Source organism: Saccopteryx bilineata, chromosome 2 (genome assembly GCF_036850765.1).
Source record: "Saccopteryx bilineata isolate mSacBil1 chromosome 2, mSacBil1_pri_phased_curated, whole genome shotgun sequence".
Taxonomy (NCBI): domain Eukaryota; kingdom Metazoa; phylum Chordata; class Mammalia; order Chiroptera; family Emballonuridae; genus Saccopteryx; species Saccopteryx bilineata.
In genome coordinates this window covers 150,284,242-150,298,281 of record NC_089491.1, presented here as the reverse complement: position 1 = coordinate 150,298,281, position 14,040 = coordinate 150,284,242, and the positions used below count along the sequence as shown (strand labels likewise).

At 41.3% G+C, this 14,040-nt stretch overlaps 2 protein-coding genes across 4 annotated transcripts in view; one reads left to right on the top strand and one right to left on the bottom strand.

The window, feature by feature from the left end:
• Window positions 1-2: 2 nt before the first annotated feature.
• LOC136322351 (uncharacterized) lies at window positions 3-1,706 on the bottom strand. The gene is made up of 2 exons (XM_066254401.1): window positions 1,650-1,706; window positions 3-896 (listed from the first exon to the last, which is right to left on the bottom strand). Exons 1-2 carry the CDS (start codon window positions 1,704-1,706, stop codon window positions 3-5), a joined length of 951 nt encoding a protein of 316 aa, XP_066110498.1.
• Window positions 189-14,040, top strand: part of SCAF11 (SR-related CTD associated factor 11) — a 99,274-nt gene continuing 85,422 nt past the window's right edge. For all 3 annotated transcript variants that reach the window (XM_066258175.1, XM_066258174.1, XM_066258173.1), the window contains exon 1: window positions 189-425. The gene's annotated coding sequence lies outside the window, so the exon portion shown is untranslated. The remainder of the gene's footprint in view (window positions 426-14,040) is intronic.

The window sequence follows — 14,040 nt, the reverse complement described above, 5'->3', positions numbered from 1 at the left end:
TGTCAGCGCCCCCCTGCGTCCCCATCTAGCTCTGCATCGGTGCACGCAGGGCCAGAGCAAGGAGTAGAGAAGAGTGCGGCGCGTCTGGCTGCCGCCGTCGTCACCGGAGCGTGTTGACTAGTGGCGGCGCGGCTGAACGGAGGGAAGGAGGGGGAGAGGGGACGCGAGGGGAGGGAGGAGGCCAGACAAGGCGGGGGGAGGGGGAGCAGCGGTGGCGCAAGCCGCGCGGAGCAGCGCAGCCCGGGTCCGCTCCCTTCCCTGCCGCCGCCTCCCGACCCGGCCGGCAGAGCCGGCGCCCCAGCGGCCCCCGGAACACTCAGAGCGGACGGAGGAGTCCATGTTGGGGAACTTGGAGGCGGCGTGACGGGGACCCAGGGACCTGCATTGGGGCCCCGCCGGAGCAGTTGCCTCGACCTCGGCCTGAGGTAAACAGCGGCCGACCTCAGGGGTGGATGGGCTCGCGCAGCTGTCGGGGCGAGGTGGGGGTTACAGGCCGGCGGAGGGAGGGCGGACAAAGTTTCGGAATCTCGCGTGGCCCAAGCAGCGTCCTGCGCTCGGAGGAAAGTTGGAGCTGCCTCTCGAGGCGGGGGAAGCAGCGGCGGGAAGGGTTCCCCTTCCCTCTCGCTCCTCCGCAAGGGAGGCCCCGCTCCGGCTGCCGCCGCCTGCCCGTCGGCACCCTGTCCCATTTCCTCCTTGGGGCCTACGCGCCTCCCGCCGCCGCCGCGACCGGTGCAGCCTGTCGCCGCCGGGCTGCGGGATGGGGGTGGGGGCGCTCGGGGCGGAGGCTGCGCGGCGTAGTCCCCGCACAGACAGCCCCCTCCCTGCCGGGGAAACGTGTCCCGCTGGGCTTCCGGGAGCTCCCCGACCCCCGTGTCCGTTCTACTCCGGGGACTTTGCTTTTGTCAGTCGCGTCCGAGCCCGCTTGTGAAACCAAACTTTACTACGCCGTGATCTCTCCGAGGGCACGAATGGGGAAGAGCCGGCGCTCGCTTCTCCGCGGGAGCCTTACCCCGTGCCCTGAATTTCAAACTGTCCTCCCACCCCCAAAGTTTAAACCGGTTTCCTGGGCTGACAACAAAAGGTCTCGAAGAGCTAATTTTAGCTTCATCAGTCGCCCCTCCTCAGTCCTAGGGATTATTTGAGACATTCATTCACATTGCTGGCGGGCTTGCCACCTACGTACATTTTGAAAACTTGTTTTGAAAGTGAACGCCTGATTTAGAGTATGTGATTCAAGTGTTCACAGATTCAACTGTTTAATTTTAAAATACTCCCGACATGTTTCTGTACCGTGCTACATCCAGTGTCTACTAGTTGAGTGTTTTTCATTCATTTTGGGTTGCCTTTTAACATCTTTATCATACTACTAGTGAACTAAGATATTTAAGCAAAAGTGATAAAAAAAGTTTTTAATGTAATGCTTTGTCTGATAAATGCTGATCTTAAAATTTTACCAATTTGGGAATTTATACTTAACTTTGGAAGAAGCCTGTTAAAAATGAATTTTTTTAAAAAAAGAAAAGTTAATTTATGCAAATGACTACCTAGATGGGTATCAGAATATTAAAGGCAAAACGTTCTTAAATAACAGGTGTTTTTTTGTATTTTACTGGTAATTGTATTAAAATTTAGATATGTAATCAAATTACTTTCCAGACCATTACTTTCTCTTTCCTGTTTGTTTCTTTGGCAGCTGGCTTCATCATCTCCCTGTTTTGTTGTTGGTTAAGATTATAATAAAAAGTTTGTGGGACTTTTGTTTTTGTAGTTGTTTCAACTTATTGGGCAGAAGAAATAAAATTTTGAAATTTTCTTTTTTTTTGTTTTAGACTATCTTATCAAAGATAATCTGAATTTTATGTTATGCAGTGAGATTTTTTTTTAATTAGCAATTCTTATTGTTGCTGCACTTTTTCATTGTATTTTTTTGGTGCTTTCAAGTATATTAATCACTCCATTTTACATCCAAATAGTGACCTTTTTGCCTGATCATTTGAGTACATTTTGAGATTTAGTGGGGCAAGATTTGGGTGTTTGCTTACATTCTTCAGTGTGTCAAGGGGGAAGAAAGCTGGAGAAGAAAATAAAAAATGACTTCTAAATATACTGCCTTGAAACCTGTCGGAGAAGAATTGTAAGGAAAAATTTTTTGTATGTCTTTGGTGGTGGTAATGGGGTCCATGGGTTAAAACTGAATGAAACTCCTTGGACACTAACCAATGTTTAGGCAATTTTCTTGAAAAGCTGTGTTGGTAATGAGTAGAGATAGGATGAATGGGTGCCAGTATATGGTATTGTTGACATTTTTTAGTAGTAACTAAGAATGTGCAATATTATATTACTCATCAACCTAGTACTGAACTTTTTGTGTGCATCACAGAGAGAGTTGTAAAACACAGCTAATTAAAGAGATTGCCAGGCATAAAAATAATAAAGTCATCTATTCCTATAACATTCATTATACAGTACCTCCTTTTTAGCAAGCTCTGCCATCCTTGGTCTTGTCTTTTAATGGTGTTGATTGGATCTTGACTTGTGAAATAAAGAAGCTTAAAACTTCAATTCTTAGTTACGTCTTCTGTCCCATTCTTGCATTTGTATGGTGATAACTGTTAGCACAATGTAGAGCCCAGAGTTAAAATACCAAGTATGGACCATCTGTTGCTGTTACCAAGATCTCATCTTTGCATTGTTCTCATAGTCTTTTCTTTTTTTAAAGTGTGGCTTTGTGAGTTCCTAGTACTAAGCACATAAAGTTTCAATATAAAATGGGAAAATACATCATCATTTCTCACTTGCAAAATAGCTCCCTAAAAAGTCTCACTGACCTTTGTTCACATATAGTCTTAATAACGAGAATGATCCTGTTAAAATTTGTCAGAACATGTCACTTCTCAAATGGCTTCCTTCTTAGCCATGGTAAAATTCATATTCCTTATGGTCTACCAGACTCTTAAGTGTTTTGAACTGCTGCTTCTCTGACTTCATTACCTCAATTTTTCTCTATCAATACTTCTCTGCTACTGAGATTTTCTCTCACTACTCTGTATAAAACAGCAGGTCCTCCCTCCCACATTTCCTAACTCCTTTAATGTCAGCTGTTTCTCCATAGCATTTATCATTTTCCAACATACTGTATAGTTTACTAAAGTTTATTTCTTAACTCTCAGGCATGTTCTATGAGAATAGGATTTGTCAGTTTTGGTTAATTTTGCACCCAAACACCTGAACAATGCCTAACATTTAGTAGGTATTTAATATATATTTAATAGATTAACATGCATTCAGCTGGAAATGTTGGAGGCAAGAATGGCACCAGGTGTTTATATCGGTGGAGTCAGATGGGACCTTGGTTTAGCAACCTCAGTTCTTCAGTGCTAGCTAAGAAAGAATTCAGAGGCAAGATTCAAACTAAAAGAGAAAGTTTATTTAGAAAGTCACACAGTAGAAGTGAATGGTAGTAGAAATGAGCTCAGGAAATACGTTACAGAAGCAAGAAGGGGTCCTTGGAGCTTAGGAGAGAGATGCCAGGAAAACCCACCGGAGTGAAGGTGGTAGGTGCAATATGGGGGGCGGGGCAACTGAAATTATTGAGGCCTGTATGTATTTGATGCAGGTCAGACAGAACCTCATTATCCTTGGGGCTTAATACTTAAGGGCTTTTCTCGGGCCCTCTTGTTCTCTCTGTCTAAGGGGGTCTGACATGCATGACTAACAACGTGAAACGGGAGGGAGGAAAGGTCAGGGAAGGTTCCAACTGCTTGACCAGTGATAGGAAGGGTCAGAAGGTCTGAAGTCTTAAATCATATGACCAAGTGATATGTTAGGGGAGAAAAGGTTACCTTGGGGATGATGAGGTCCGTGTTTTCCCAGTTTTTCCTATTGCTAGGCACATAGGGCTTTCTGCCCTGGTGACCTTTTAAAACAAAAATAGTAATTATGATTTGAAACTTTAGATCATGCAAGTCTCAGTTTTTGCATAAACTGCTAAGTTACTTTTGTCTATGCATTATGTTCCAGTAGAGGGGTCCACAATTTTAGAGGTAAATATAACAGAATGTAACCTTCAAACAGATTTGTCTGAATACAGAAGGAACTAGAATGCTTAACTAAGAGTAGAGTGGTAAAACTATCCTAATGTTTAAAATGTTGTCATTTAGAAGTCAAACAAGACTGAATTTTGATAGTCCCAGAAGGCAGAACTAGTATCGTGGTAATATGTATATTGAAAGGAGAAGGGCTCTGGCTGGGTAGCTCTGTTGGTTACGGCATTGTCCCAATACACAAAAGTTGCAGATCGATCCCTAGTCAGAGCACATACAAGAATCAACCAGTGACTGCATAAATAAGTGGAAAAACAAATTGATGTTTTTCTCTCTTTAAAAATCAATCAATCAATTAAAGGTAGGAGAGACAGTAAGAGTGGATGTGGTAAACTTAGTTAAGGTTTTGCCAGAGTAGTCCAGAAAAGATGGCAGTAGTTTGAATTAGGATGAGAAATGTGGAGATGGGCAACAGTGAATGGGATTTGTAGTCAGTAAGCCTCGGTTGATTAAAGCTGAACGAGAGAAAACTTTCAAAGATGACTTCTGAGTTAAACTGAGTTGATGGTGGTACCAAATAAGAACCGTGGTTCTTTGATTCTGATGTTGGGTTTGACCATACTTTTGGAACTTTCAGGTAGAAATGTCTGTAGGCATTAAATTTATGGTTCTAAAATTCAGAAGAGAGGTATGTTATGGAAATAGAAAATTTGAGTCACTCACATAAGTAGTTGAAACTATAAGTGGAATTGCCCAGAAAAGGGAATATAAATTGGAAAAAATAGATGCTAGAATGGAATCATTGAGGTCTCTAACATTAAAAAAAAAATAAAAAAAAAAAAAAATGGCCCTGGCCAGTTGGCTCAGCGGTAGAGCATCGGCCTGGCGTGCAGGGGACCCGGGTTCAATTCCCGGCCAGGGCACATAGGAGAAGCGCCCATTTGCTTCTCCATCCCCCCCCCCCTTCCTCTCTGTCTCTCTCTTCCCCTCCCGTAGCCAAGGCTCCATTGGAGCAAAGATGGCCCGTGCGCTGGGGATGGCTCCTTGGCCTCTGCCCCAGGCGCTAGAGTGGCTCTGGTCGAGGTAGAGCGACTCCCCGGAGGGGCAGAGCATCGCCCCCTGGTGGGCAGAGCATCGCCCCTGGTGGGCGTGCCGGGTGGATCCCGGTCGGGCGCATGCGGGAGTCTGTCTGACTGTCTCTCCCCGTTTCCAGCTTCAGAAAAATACAAAAAAAAAAAAATTTGCTGGGAAATATGAGCTTCCAAAGAATACTTCGAAGGTCAGAGAAGTAGGAGATGAGTGTGGTACTACAGAAACCAAAGGATAGGCATATCTCATTTTATTTTACTTCTCTTTATTGAGCTTCACAGTTGTTTCTTAAAAATTGAAGGAAAGGTCCTGGCCAGTTGTCTCAGCAGTAGAGCATCAGCCTGGCGTGTGGAAGTCCCGGGTTTGATTCCCAGCCAGGGCATACAGGAGAAGCACCCATCTGCTTCTCCACCCCTCCCCCTCTCCTTTCTCTCTCTCTCTCTCTCCCTTCCTCTCCTGCAGCCAAGGCTCCATTGGAGCAAAGTTGGCCTGGGCGCTGAGGATGGCTCCATGGCCTCTGCCTCGGGCGCTAGAATGGCTTCTGTTGCAACGGAGCAATGCCCCAGATGGGCAGAGCTCTGCCCATCTTGCCGGGTGGATCCTGTTGGGTGCATGCGGGAGTCTGTCTCTCTGCCTCCCGGCTTCTCACTTCAGAAAAATACAACCCCCCCCAAAAAAAAAAATTGAAGGAAAGATCTTTGCTTTTATTGCTGTGGTTTGGGACCAAACTCATAAGTAGTATCTCTGAGGTTTGCCTGTTTTTCAAGGGGAAAGTAGTCAATAGGATCAGTGTTAATGAGAATTGAGTAAGGTAAGAGGTTTTTCATTGAATTTAACAGTGGAGCTCATTGCCTTTTGAATTGAGCCAGGATAGTAAGATTAAGAAATTATCCACCCACATTACAGAAGAAACTAATGTTTATCAAACATTTACTATGTTCCAGACACTTTGTTTTAGACATTTTACATACATTTTTATTTGCTCTTTTCAGCAGCCTTGTGATGTTGGGGTATTAATCCATTTTACTGAAAGGAATCCAAGGCTCTAGAGAAGTTAAATTATTTCCTTGGAATCTATACCCAAATTCTTATTACTCCTTGGCCGTTAGTTATTTATCATATCAGTTGGCCTCCCAAACTCCGTATCGATGTTATATAATAGTAGACCTTTCTATGATGTTGGAAGTGTTCTGTATCTACTGCCTTGAACACTTGATATATGTCTAGTGCATCCAGAATAGTGGTTACTGTTTTTGGACAGTACAGATATAAATTTAAAAAATCGTTAAGAATCTATAAGTAGCCTGACCAGGCAGTGGCACAGTGGATAGAGCGTCAGACTGGATGTAGAGGACCCAGGTTCGAGACCCTGAGGTCGCCAGCTTGAGCACAGGCTCATCTGGTTTGAGCAAAGCTCACCAGCTTGGACCCAAGGTCGCTGGTTTGAGCAAAGGGTTACTCGGTCTGCTGTAAGCCCCCCCCCTCAAGGCACATATGAGAAAGCAATGAACAACTAAGGTGTCGCAACGAAAAACTGATGATTGATGCTTCTCATCTCTCTCCGTTCCTGTCTGTCTGTCCCTATCTATCCCTTGCTCTGACTTTCTTTGTCTCTGTAAAAAAAAAAAAAAAAAAAAGAATCTATAAGTAATAAAGGAGTTTTCTTATACAGTAGTCCCCCCTTATCCACAGTTTTCCTTTCTGAAGTTTGTTAACTATAATCAAGTGTGATCCAGAAATATTAAGTGGAAAATTGCAGGAGTAAACAATTCATAAGTTTTAAATCTCATGCTGTCCCTCTCTGTCCTGCCTAGCACATGAATGAATCATCCCAGGGTATTCACATGTTTATGCACTACCACTAGTTAGTCGCTTAGCTGTCTTGGTTATCAGATCAGTTAGTTGCAGTATTATAGTGCTTGGGTTAAAATCACCCTTATTTACTTAATAATGGCCCCAAAACACAAGAGTAGTGATGCTGGCACTTCAGATATGACAATATGACAAAGCCATTAAGTGCTTCCTTTAAGTGAAAATGTGAAAGTTCTTGACTGAAGAAAAAAGAATTATATGCTAATAACCTTGTTAAAGTCTACAGTAAGAATGAATTTTCTTTGAAATTGTGAAGGAAAAAAAGATTCATGCTATTTTGATGTAACTTTGATTACAGTGTATTATAATTGTTCTTTTTATTAGTTATTGTCAATCTGTGTCTAATGTGTAAAACTTTTATCATAGGTATATATGTATAGGAAAAAACAGTATATAGTGTGTCCGTAAAGTCATGGTGCACTTTTGACCGGTCACAGGAAAGCAACAAAAGACAATAGAAATGTGAAATCTGCACCAAATAAAGAAAACCCTCCCAGTTTCATACCTATTCAGTGCAGTTCAAAGTGGGCTCATGCACAGATTTTTTAGGGCTCCTTAGGTAGCTATCCCGTATAGCCTCTACAGACTCATCACTGACTGATGGCCTACCAGAACACGGTTTCTCCACCAAACTGCCGGTTTCCTTCAACTGCTTATCCCACCAAGTAATGTTAATCCTATGTGGTGGCGCTTTGTTATAAATGCACCGATATTCACGTTGCACTTTGGTCACGGATTCGAATTTAGCGAGTCACAGAACACACTGAACTTTCCTCTGAACTGTCCACATCTTGACATGGCTGTGGGCTGCTCCGCTGTATACATGCTGTTATGTCACATCTGTGCATGCACACATGCTGCCACATCATCCTACAGAAACTGGGAGGGTTTTCCTTTTATTTGGTGCAGATTTCACATTTCTATCATCTTTTGTTGCTTTCCTGTGACCGGTCAAAAGTGCAACGTAACTTGACGGACACACTGTATATAAGGTTCTGTACTATTTATGGTCTCAAGCATCCACAGGGGATCTTGGAATATCCTCTGTGGATAAGGGATTACTGCTGTAACAAGAAGAAGTGGAAACACATATTCTCATTCGAAAGGAGTACTATTTTGCTTATATGCTAATTTTTGGTGCTTTAAATGATTATTGTAGGTAATCTTTTTCTTTTAAGTAAATAATGTGGTAGTCTTTCTCTTTTTCTTTCTTTTTAACATCTTAAACTTTCAGAAAAGTTCCAAGTATAATATAAATAATTTTTTCCTGATTTGAGAGTAAGTTGCAGGCTTAGTCCCAAATACAAGTACAAAGAACTTCCCCTTCCAACCATTTGAGAGTTAAGTTGAGGATGCATTTGGACAAGCACTTTCTCTTGTATAAACTATATCAAAATCAGAAAATTAACATTGCCATATTACCATCTAACCCTCAGGCTTCATTCACGTTTTGCCAGTTTCCATAGTAATTTCCTTTGTAACAAAAGGATTTAGTTCAGAATTCTGTGTTGCTTTTAATTGTAATGTCTTTTTTTTTTTTTTGAGAGGCTAGGAGGCAGAGAGACAGGTTCCTGCAAGTGCTCCAACCAGGATCCACCTGGCAAGTCCTGTACAGGGCAATGCTCTGCCCATCAGGGTCAGCTGCTCTGTTGCTTGGCAACCGAGCTATTTCAGCGCCTGAGGTGAGGCCATGGAGCCATCTTCAGTACCCAGGGCCAGCTTGCTTAAACTATTCAAGCCATGACTGCAGAAGGGAAAAGAGAGAGAGAGAAAGGGAGAGGGAGGGCAGTGGATGGTAACTTCTCCTGTGTGCCCTGACTGGGAATTGAACCTGGGACTTCCATATGCCAGGCCGATGCTCCATCGCTGAGCCAGTCGACCCAGGGCCCAATTGTAATGTCTTTTTATACTCCTTCAACCTGGGACAATCCCTGTCTTTTTTTTTTTTTTTACCTTGACACTTTAAAATATAGCTTAGTTTTGTTGTAACATGTCTCTCAATTTGGATTTGCCTTATACTGTAGGTATATTTCCTTATGGTTGGATTCAGATTGTGCATTTTTTGGCAGGAGTATCACAGTAATGATGCTGTGTTCTCATTGCATCCTATCAGATGGCATACAATTTCTTTTTGTCTCATTGCTGATAATAATACACTTTGATCACTTGATTAAGTGAAGTCTCCCAACTGTCTTTAGTGTGAAGCTTTTTCCCCCCTTCTTAGCAATTAGTAAGTGTGAGGAAGTAATGTGAGACTGTTTAAATAATCCATTCCGTATCAAACTTGCTATTTATTCATTCTCGTTATTTCAGCTTTGACCAGTGAAAGCCCTTTCAGGTTAGTTTCTGTGTTCTTTTGACTTACTTTGAGCATTTCTTCCTTTTTGACACACAAAAAATGTTCCAGGCTCACCTCTACTTTTCCTGCCACAGCCCTAAAAACAACCATCTCTCCAGGGAGTGTTTTGATGTGTTTGTTTTTTAAATAGTGGAGAAAGGTATGTAGAAGCCGAGATTTTGGTGCTATATTCATTTATTTATCTGTGCATAGAAAACCATGGGTGGTACCAATTTCAATCCCCACAGTATATAGTTTTCTCTCTTTATAATTCCTTTCTCTTACAAGGAGAAACCTGGCTCCCATAATCCTCAGTTTACTTATATGACCAATCCTCTCATTGTAGCTGTTTTCCATTACCACTGCAGCTTCCTCTCTTGTGTTGCATAACATTTTCATTCTACCTAGGCTCTGTCATCTTTTGCCAGGATACATGTCTCCAGGCTTCTCATACCTTATGCTATGGATCTCACCTTTCTGCTTGAGTTCTAGTACCTCACTCTGGGCTCCCTCACTATCCTTATTATGGCATTTTGCTTACCAGCCTGGCCTCCAACACTCCAGGCAGAATAACAGCATATAGAGACACTTTTAAAAAAAGATTATACTAACTTGTTTGTTATAAAAGGTTATTACACCAAAAACTTAATGAAAATTGGTGATAAAAATATGTTCTCAAATTTTTTATTTAAATCTTCTTGATACATCTCTATTAGTGATAAGACTGCCCTCATTTTCCCTTTAATCCTTAGAGTTCTCAGACATACTTTTAGGAGAGTCTTTTTAATATAATTTTTACAATAAAATAAAAATTAGTTTGTTTGTTTTTTTTGTATATAGGCTTTGGAGTTAATCAGACCTGGCTTTGAATTCTGATTGTGTCCCAAATACTGATTGTCAGCTTTTATAGGTGACTTAATCAGTGTCCCAGTTTTCTCACCTATTTTATTTATTTATTTATTTATTTATTTGTATTTTTTTGAAGTCAGAAACGGGGAGGCAGTCAGACAGACTCCCGCATGCGCCCAACCGGGATCCACCCGGTATGCCCATCAGGGGGCGTCGCTCTGTTGCAATCAGAGCCGCTCTAGCGCCTGAGGCAGAGGCCACAGAGCCATCCTCAGTGCCCAGGCCAACCTTGCTCCAATGGAGCCTCGGCTGCGGGAGGGGAAGAGAGAGACAGAGAGAAAGGAGAGGGGGAGGGGTGGAGAAGCAAATGGGCGCTTCTCCTGTGTGCCCTGGCCGGGAATCGAACCCGTGACTCCTGCACGCCAGGCCGACGCTCTACCACTGAGCCAGCCAGCCAGGGCTTCTCATCTATTTTAAATAAGGAGCATTTACCTAAGTCTAATGGTAATAACAGCTAACTCTATCTCTGTTTCATATCCTTAAGTAAGCTTCATTTAGTGAGTGATTTTCAAGCCTTTTTAAGGCAGTATTCTAGTGTTCAATGTTGATGGTGTTAGAGTTTTTGAAACATACTGTGGTATGATGTTTTAAAGATTAAATGTGTGAAGGTATACTCGAGTATTTAGTCATTGCTTGAAAAAAAGTAGGCACTCTCCTACCTATAATCCTGTGTTCCAGATGTGTTGATTATCTATGTCTAGGAGGTATGGGGATAAAACATGGCCTTTGCTCTTGGGAAGCTTATTCCTAATCAGGCCATCTTTATTGCTCCCCAATGTTCTTTCCATTTTTCCTAACTTGTTTTCTACCTTTTCCTCTCTTCCCCAAATTGTGCTGCTGCATTATCTTTAAAACCCATAATTTAAGCATCTCGGAAAACCCTCTCAAAATAGATAAATGGAGATTTCCCTTAGTGATTCTCTGCTTTTTACAAAACAATTTAAGTCCTTGGACTTAAAAGTGCCTTTACATTCGAGCTTATAATTTTGTCTTTGTCCTTACCTCCTGTTGTTGTTCCAAATGAAGTCACTGTGACTAAATTAATCCTGAAAAATGCCTGTACCTCATATTTGGCACTTAACATATGTTATTTTACTGTTTATCTTTTGTATCCTATTTCTCCAGCTCTACTTTTTTACCAGGAAGGGGTATAGTATCTTAATATGTCTTTGTATTCCAATGCCAGGCTCAATATCCTAACCACAGTAGTTGTTCAGCAGCTTAAAGTAAATAGAAACATTAAACAGAGCATAGAGCAACACTCTCTTGAAAGCTGTTTTCAGTGAAACAGCTTGCAAGTGATACATGATCTATTACTGAAATATAATTGTAATACTATTTAGTATGCCTAGACTGCCTATCAAGAAAACTGTTTCTTTAAACCACTGTTCTAACTGGAGTAAAATGTTAATAATTTAAATAATTGGTAAGCTGTCATTCACTTCAAAACCTTGACATAAAAAAGCTTTCAGATAGGAGAGCATTAATGCATTAGGTCATATTATATTTCTTTAGGAACTGTTGTACTGTCCAGTTACTTAGTCACCATTCTATGTGTAATATGAGGGAGATGCACGAAACAAAATTAGTTTTGTTTCAAAACTGCACAGAACTAGATAAAACTAAAATTGAAGATGGAGAAAAAAACCCATTCAAGTCCTTAAGAGAAGTTTAAAATATATTTCATGTCAATATAGCCACTCCAGCTTTCTTTGATTATTATTTGCATAGCAAATCTTTCCCGTACTTTTATTTTAACTATGTCACTATATTTAAAGTGAGTTTCTTGTAGATTGCATGTAATTCAGTTTTCTTTAAAATCCAGTCTGCCTGGCCTGGGGTGGTATAGTGCAGTGGTCCCCAACCCCTGAGCCGTGGACCGGTACCAGTCTGTGGGCCATTTGGTACCGGTCCGCAGAGAAAGAATAAATAACTTAACGTTATTTCCGTTTTATTTATATTTAAGTCTGAACGATATTTTATTTTTGAAAAATGACCAGATTCCCTCTGTTACATCCGTCTAAGACTCACTCTTGACGCTTGCCTAGGTCACATGATACATTTATTCGTCGCACCCTAAAGGCCAGTCCGTGAAAATATTTTCTGACATTAAACCAGTCCATGGCCCAAAAAGGGTTGGGGACCACTGGCGTAGTGGATAAAGAGTTGAACTGGAATGCTGAGGTTGCTGATTTGAAACCCTGGGCTTGCTCAGTCAGGCACATAAGAAAAACAATCAATGAACAACTAAAGTGAAACAACTATGAGTTGATACTTCTCTTTCATGAGTACCCCCTACCCCGTAAAATCACTAAAAAATAATCCAGTCTGATAATCTCTCTTTTAATTGCTGCTATAGGGATTATTATGTATATATGTAAACATTCTACTAATATTTACCACTTGAAGTAAATATAGAAGCCCTGCAACTCCCCTCAGTGACCTTTATGTTGTAGTTGTTACATGTACCACATACATATACATGCAATATAATCTCCATCAACAATTATGTAATTTTTGCTTTCAGCAATCATTCATTTTTAATAGGATTTAAGGGGAGGCCCTGGCCAGTTGGCTCAGTGGTAGAGTATCGGCCTGGAGTGTGGAAGTCCCGGGTTCAGTCCACGGCCAGGGCACACAGGAGAAGCGCCCATCTGCTTCTCCACCCTTCTCCCTCTCCTTCCTCTCTGTCTCTCTCTTCCCCTCCTGCAGCCAAGGCTCCATTGGAAGCAAAGTTGGCCTGGGTGCTGAGGATGGCTCTGTGGCCTCTGCCTCAGGCGCTAGAATGGCTCCGATGGCAACAGAGCAACGCCCCAGATGGGCAGAGCATCGACCACTGGTGGGTGTGCCAGGTGAATCCCGGTCGGGCACGTGCGGGAGTCTGTCTGACGGCCTCCCTGCTTCTCACTTCAGAAAAATACAAAAAAAAAAAAAAAAAAAAAAAGAAATTAAGAGGAGAAAAATAGTCTTATAGGTATATATGCCTAGATTTACTTTTTTTGTTGTTGTTCTCTTTTAATGAAATTTCATGTTCTGGTATCATTTCTTTTTAGCCTGAAGAAGTTCTGTTAGCATATCTTTTAATATATATATAGTCCTGCAGATAAATTCTTTGTTTTTAATTGGACATGTTTTTTCCACTTTTCATTTCTGATGGATTGCTTCACTGGGTATAGAATTCTGGGTTACAAGTTCTTTATCATAAAAGATATCTTGCTGTCTCCTTGTATTCCAATATTTCTGATGAGAAGTTTGCAGTAATTTCCCTTATGTGTTGTGTTTCTCTACGTTAAAAACTTTTTTTTTCATTATCTTTTTTTCTGAAACATTATGATTTCTCAGGGCATGTTTATCTTTTTGAAGTTAATCATATTTGGTATGTGCTAAACTTTTGAATTTTTAAAATTGTGCCTTTCACCAAGTTTGGAAGATTTGAGGACCTTATTTCTTCACATACTTCATCTGCATCAGATTCTTTCTCCTCTTTTTCTGTAACTCAGATTAATGAATAGAATTTTAGGTGTTGTCCACAGGATTCCAGGACTCTTCAATTTTTTTCAGTCATTTATCTCTGTGTTCTTCAGATTAGATAATTTCTATTGATGTATTAATATCTTCACATTTACTGACTCTTTCCTTTGTATGATACTTGCATTCTGTTACTGAGACCTTATTCCAGTTCTAAAATTTCCATTTGTTTCTGTTTTTTAAGATTTTATTTATTGATTTTACCCACGGTGGCTGAGGGGATGGGGATGAGAAATATCAACTCATAGTTGCTACACTTTA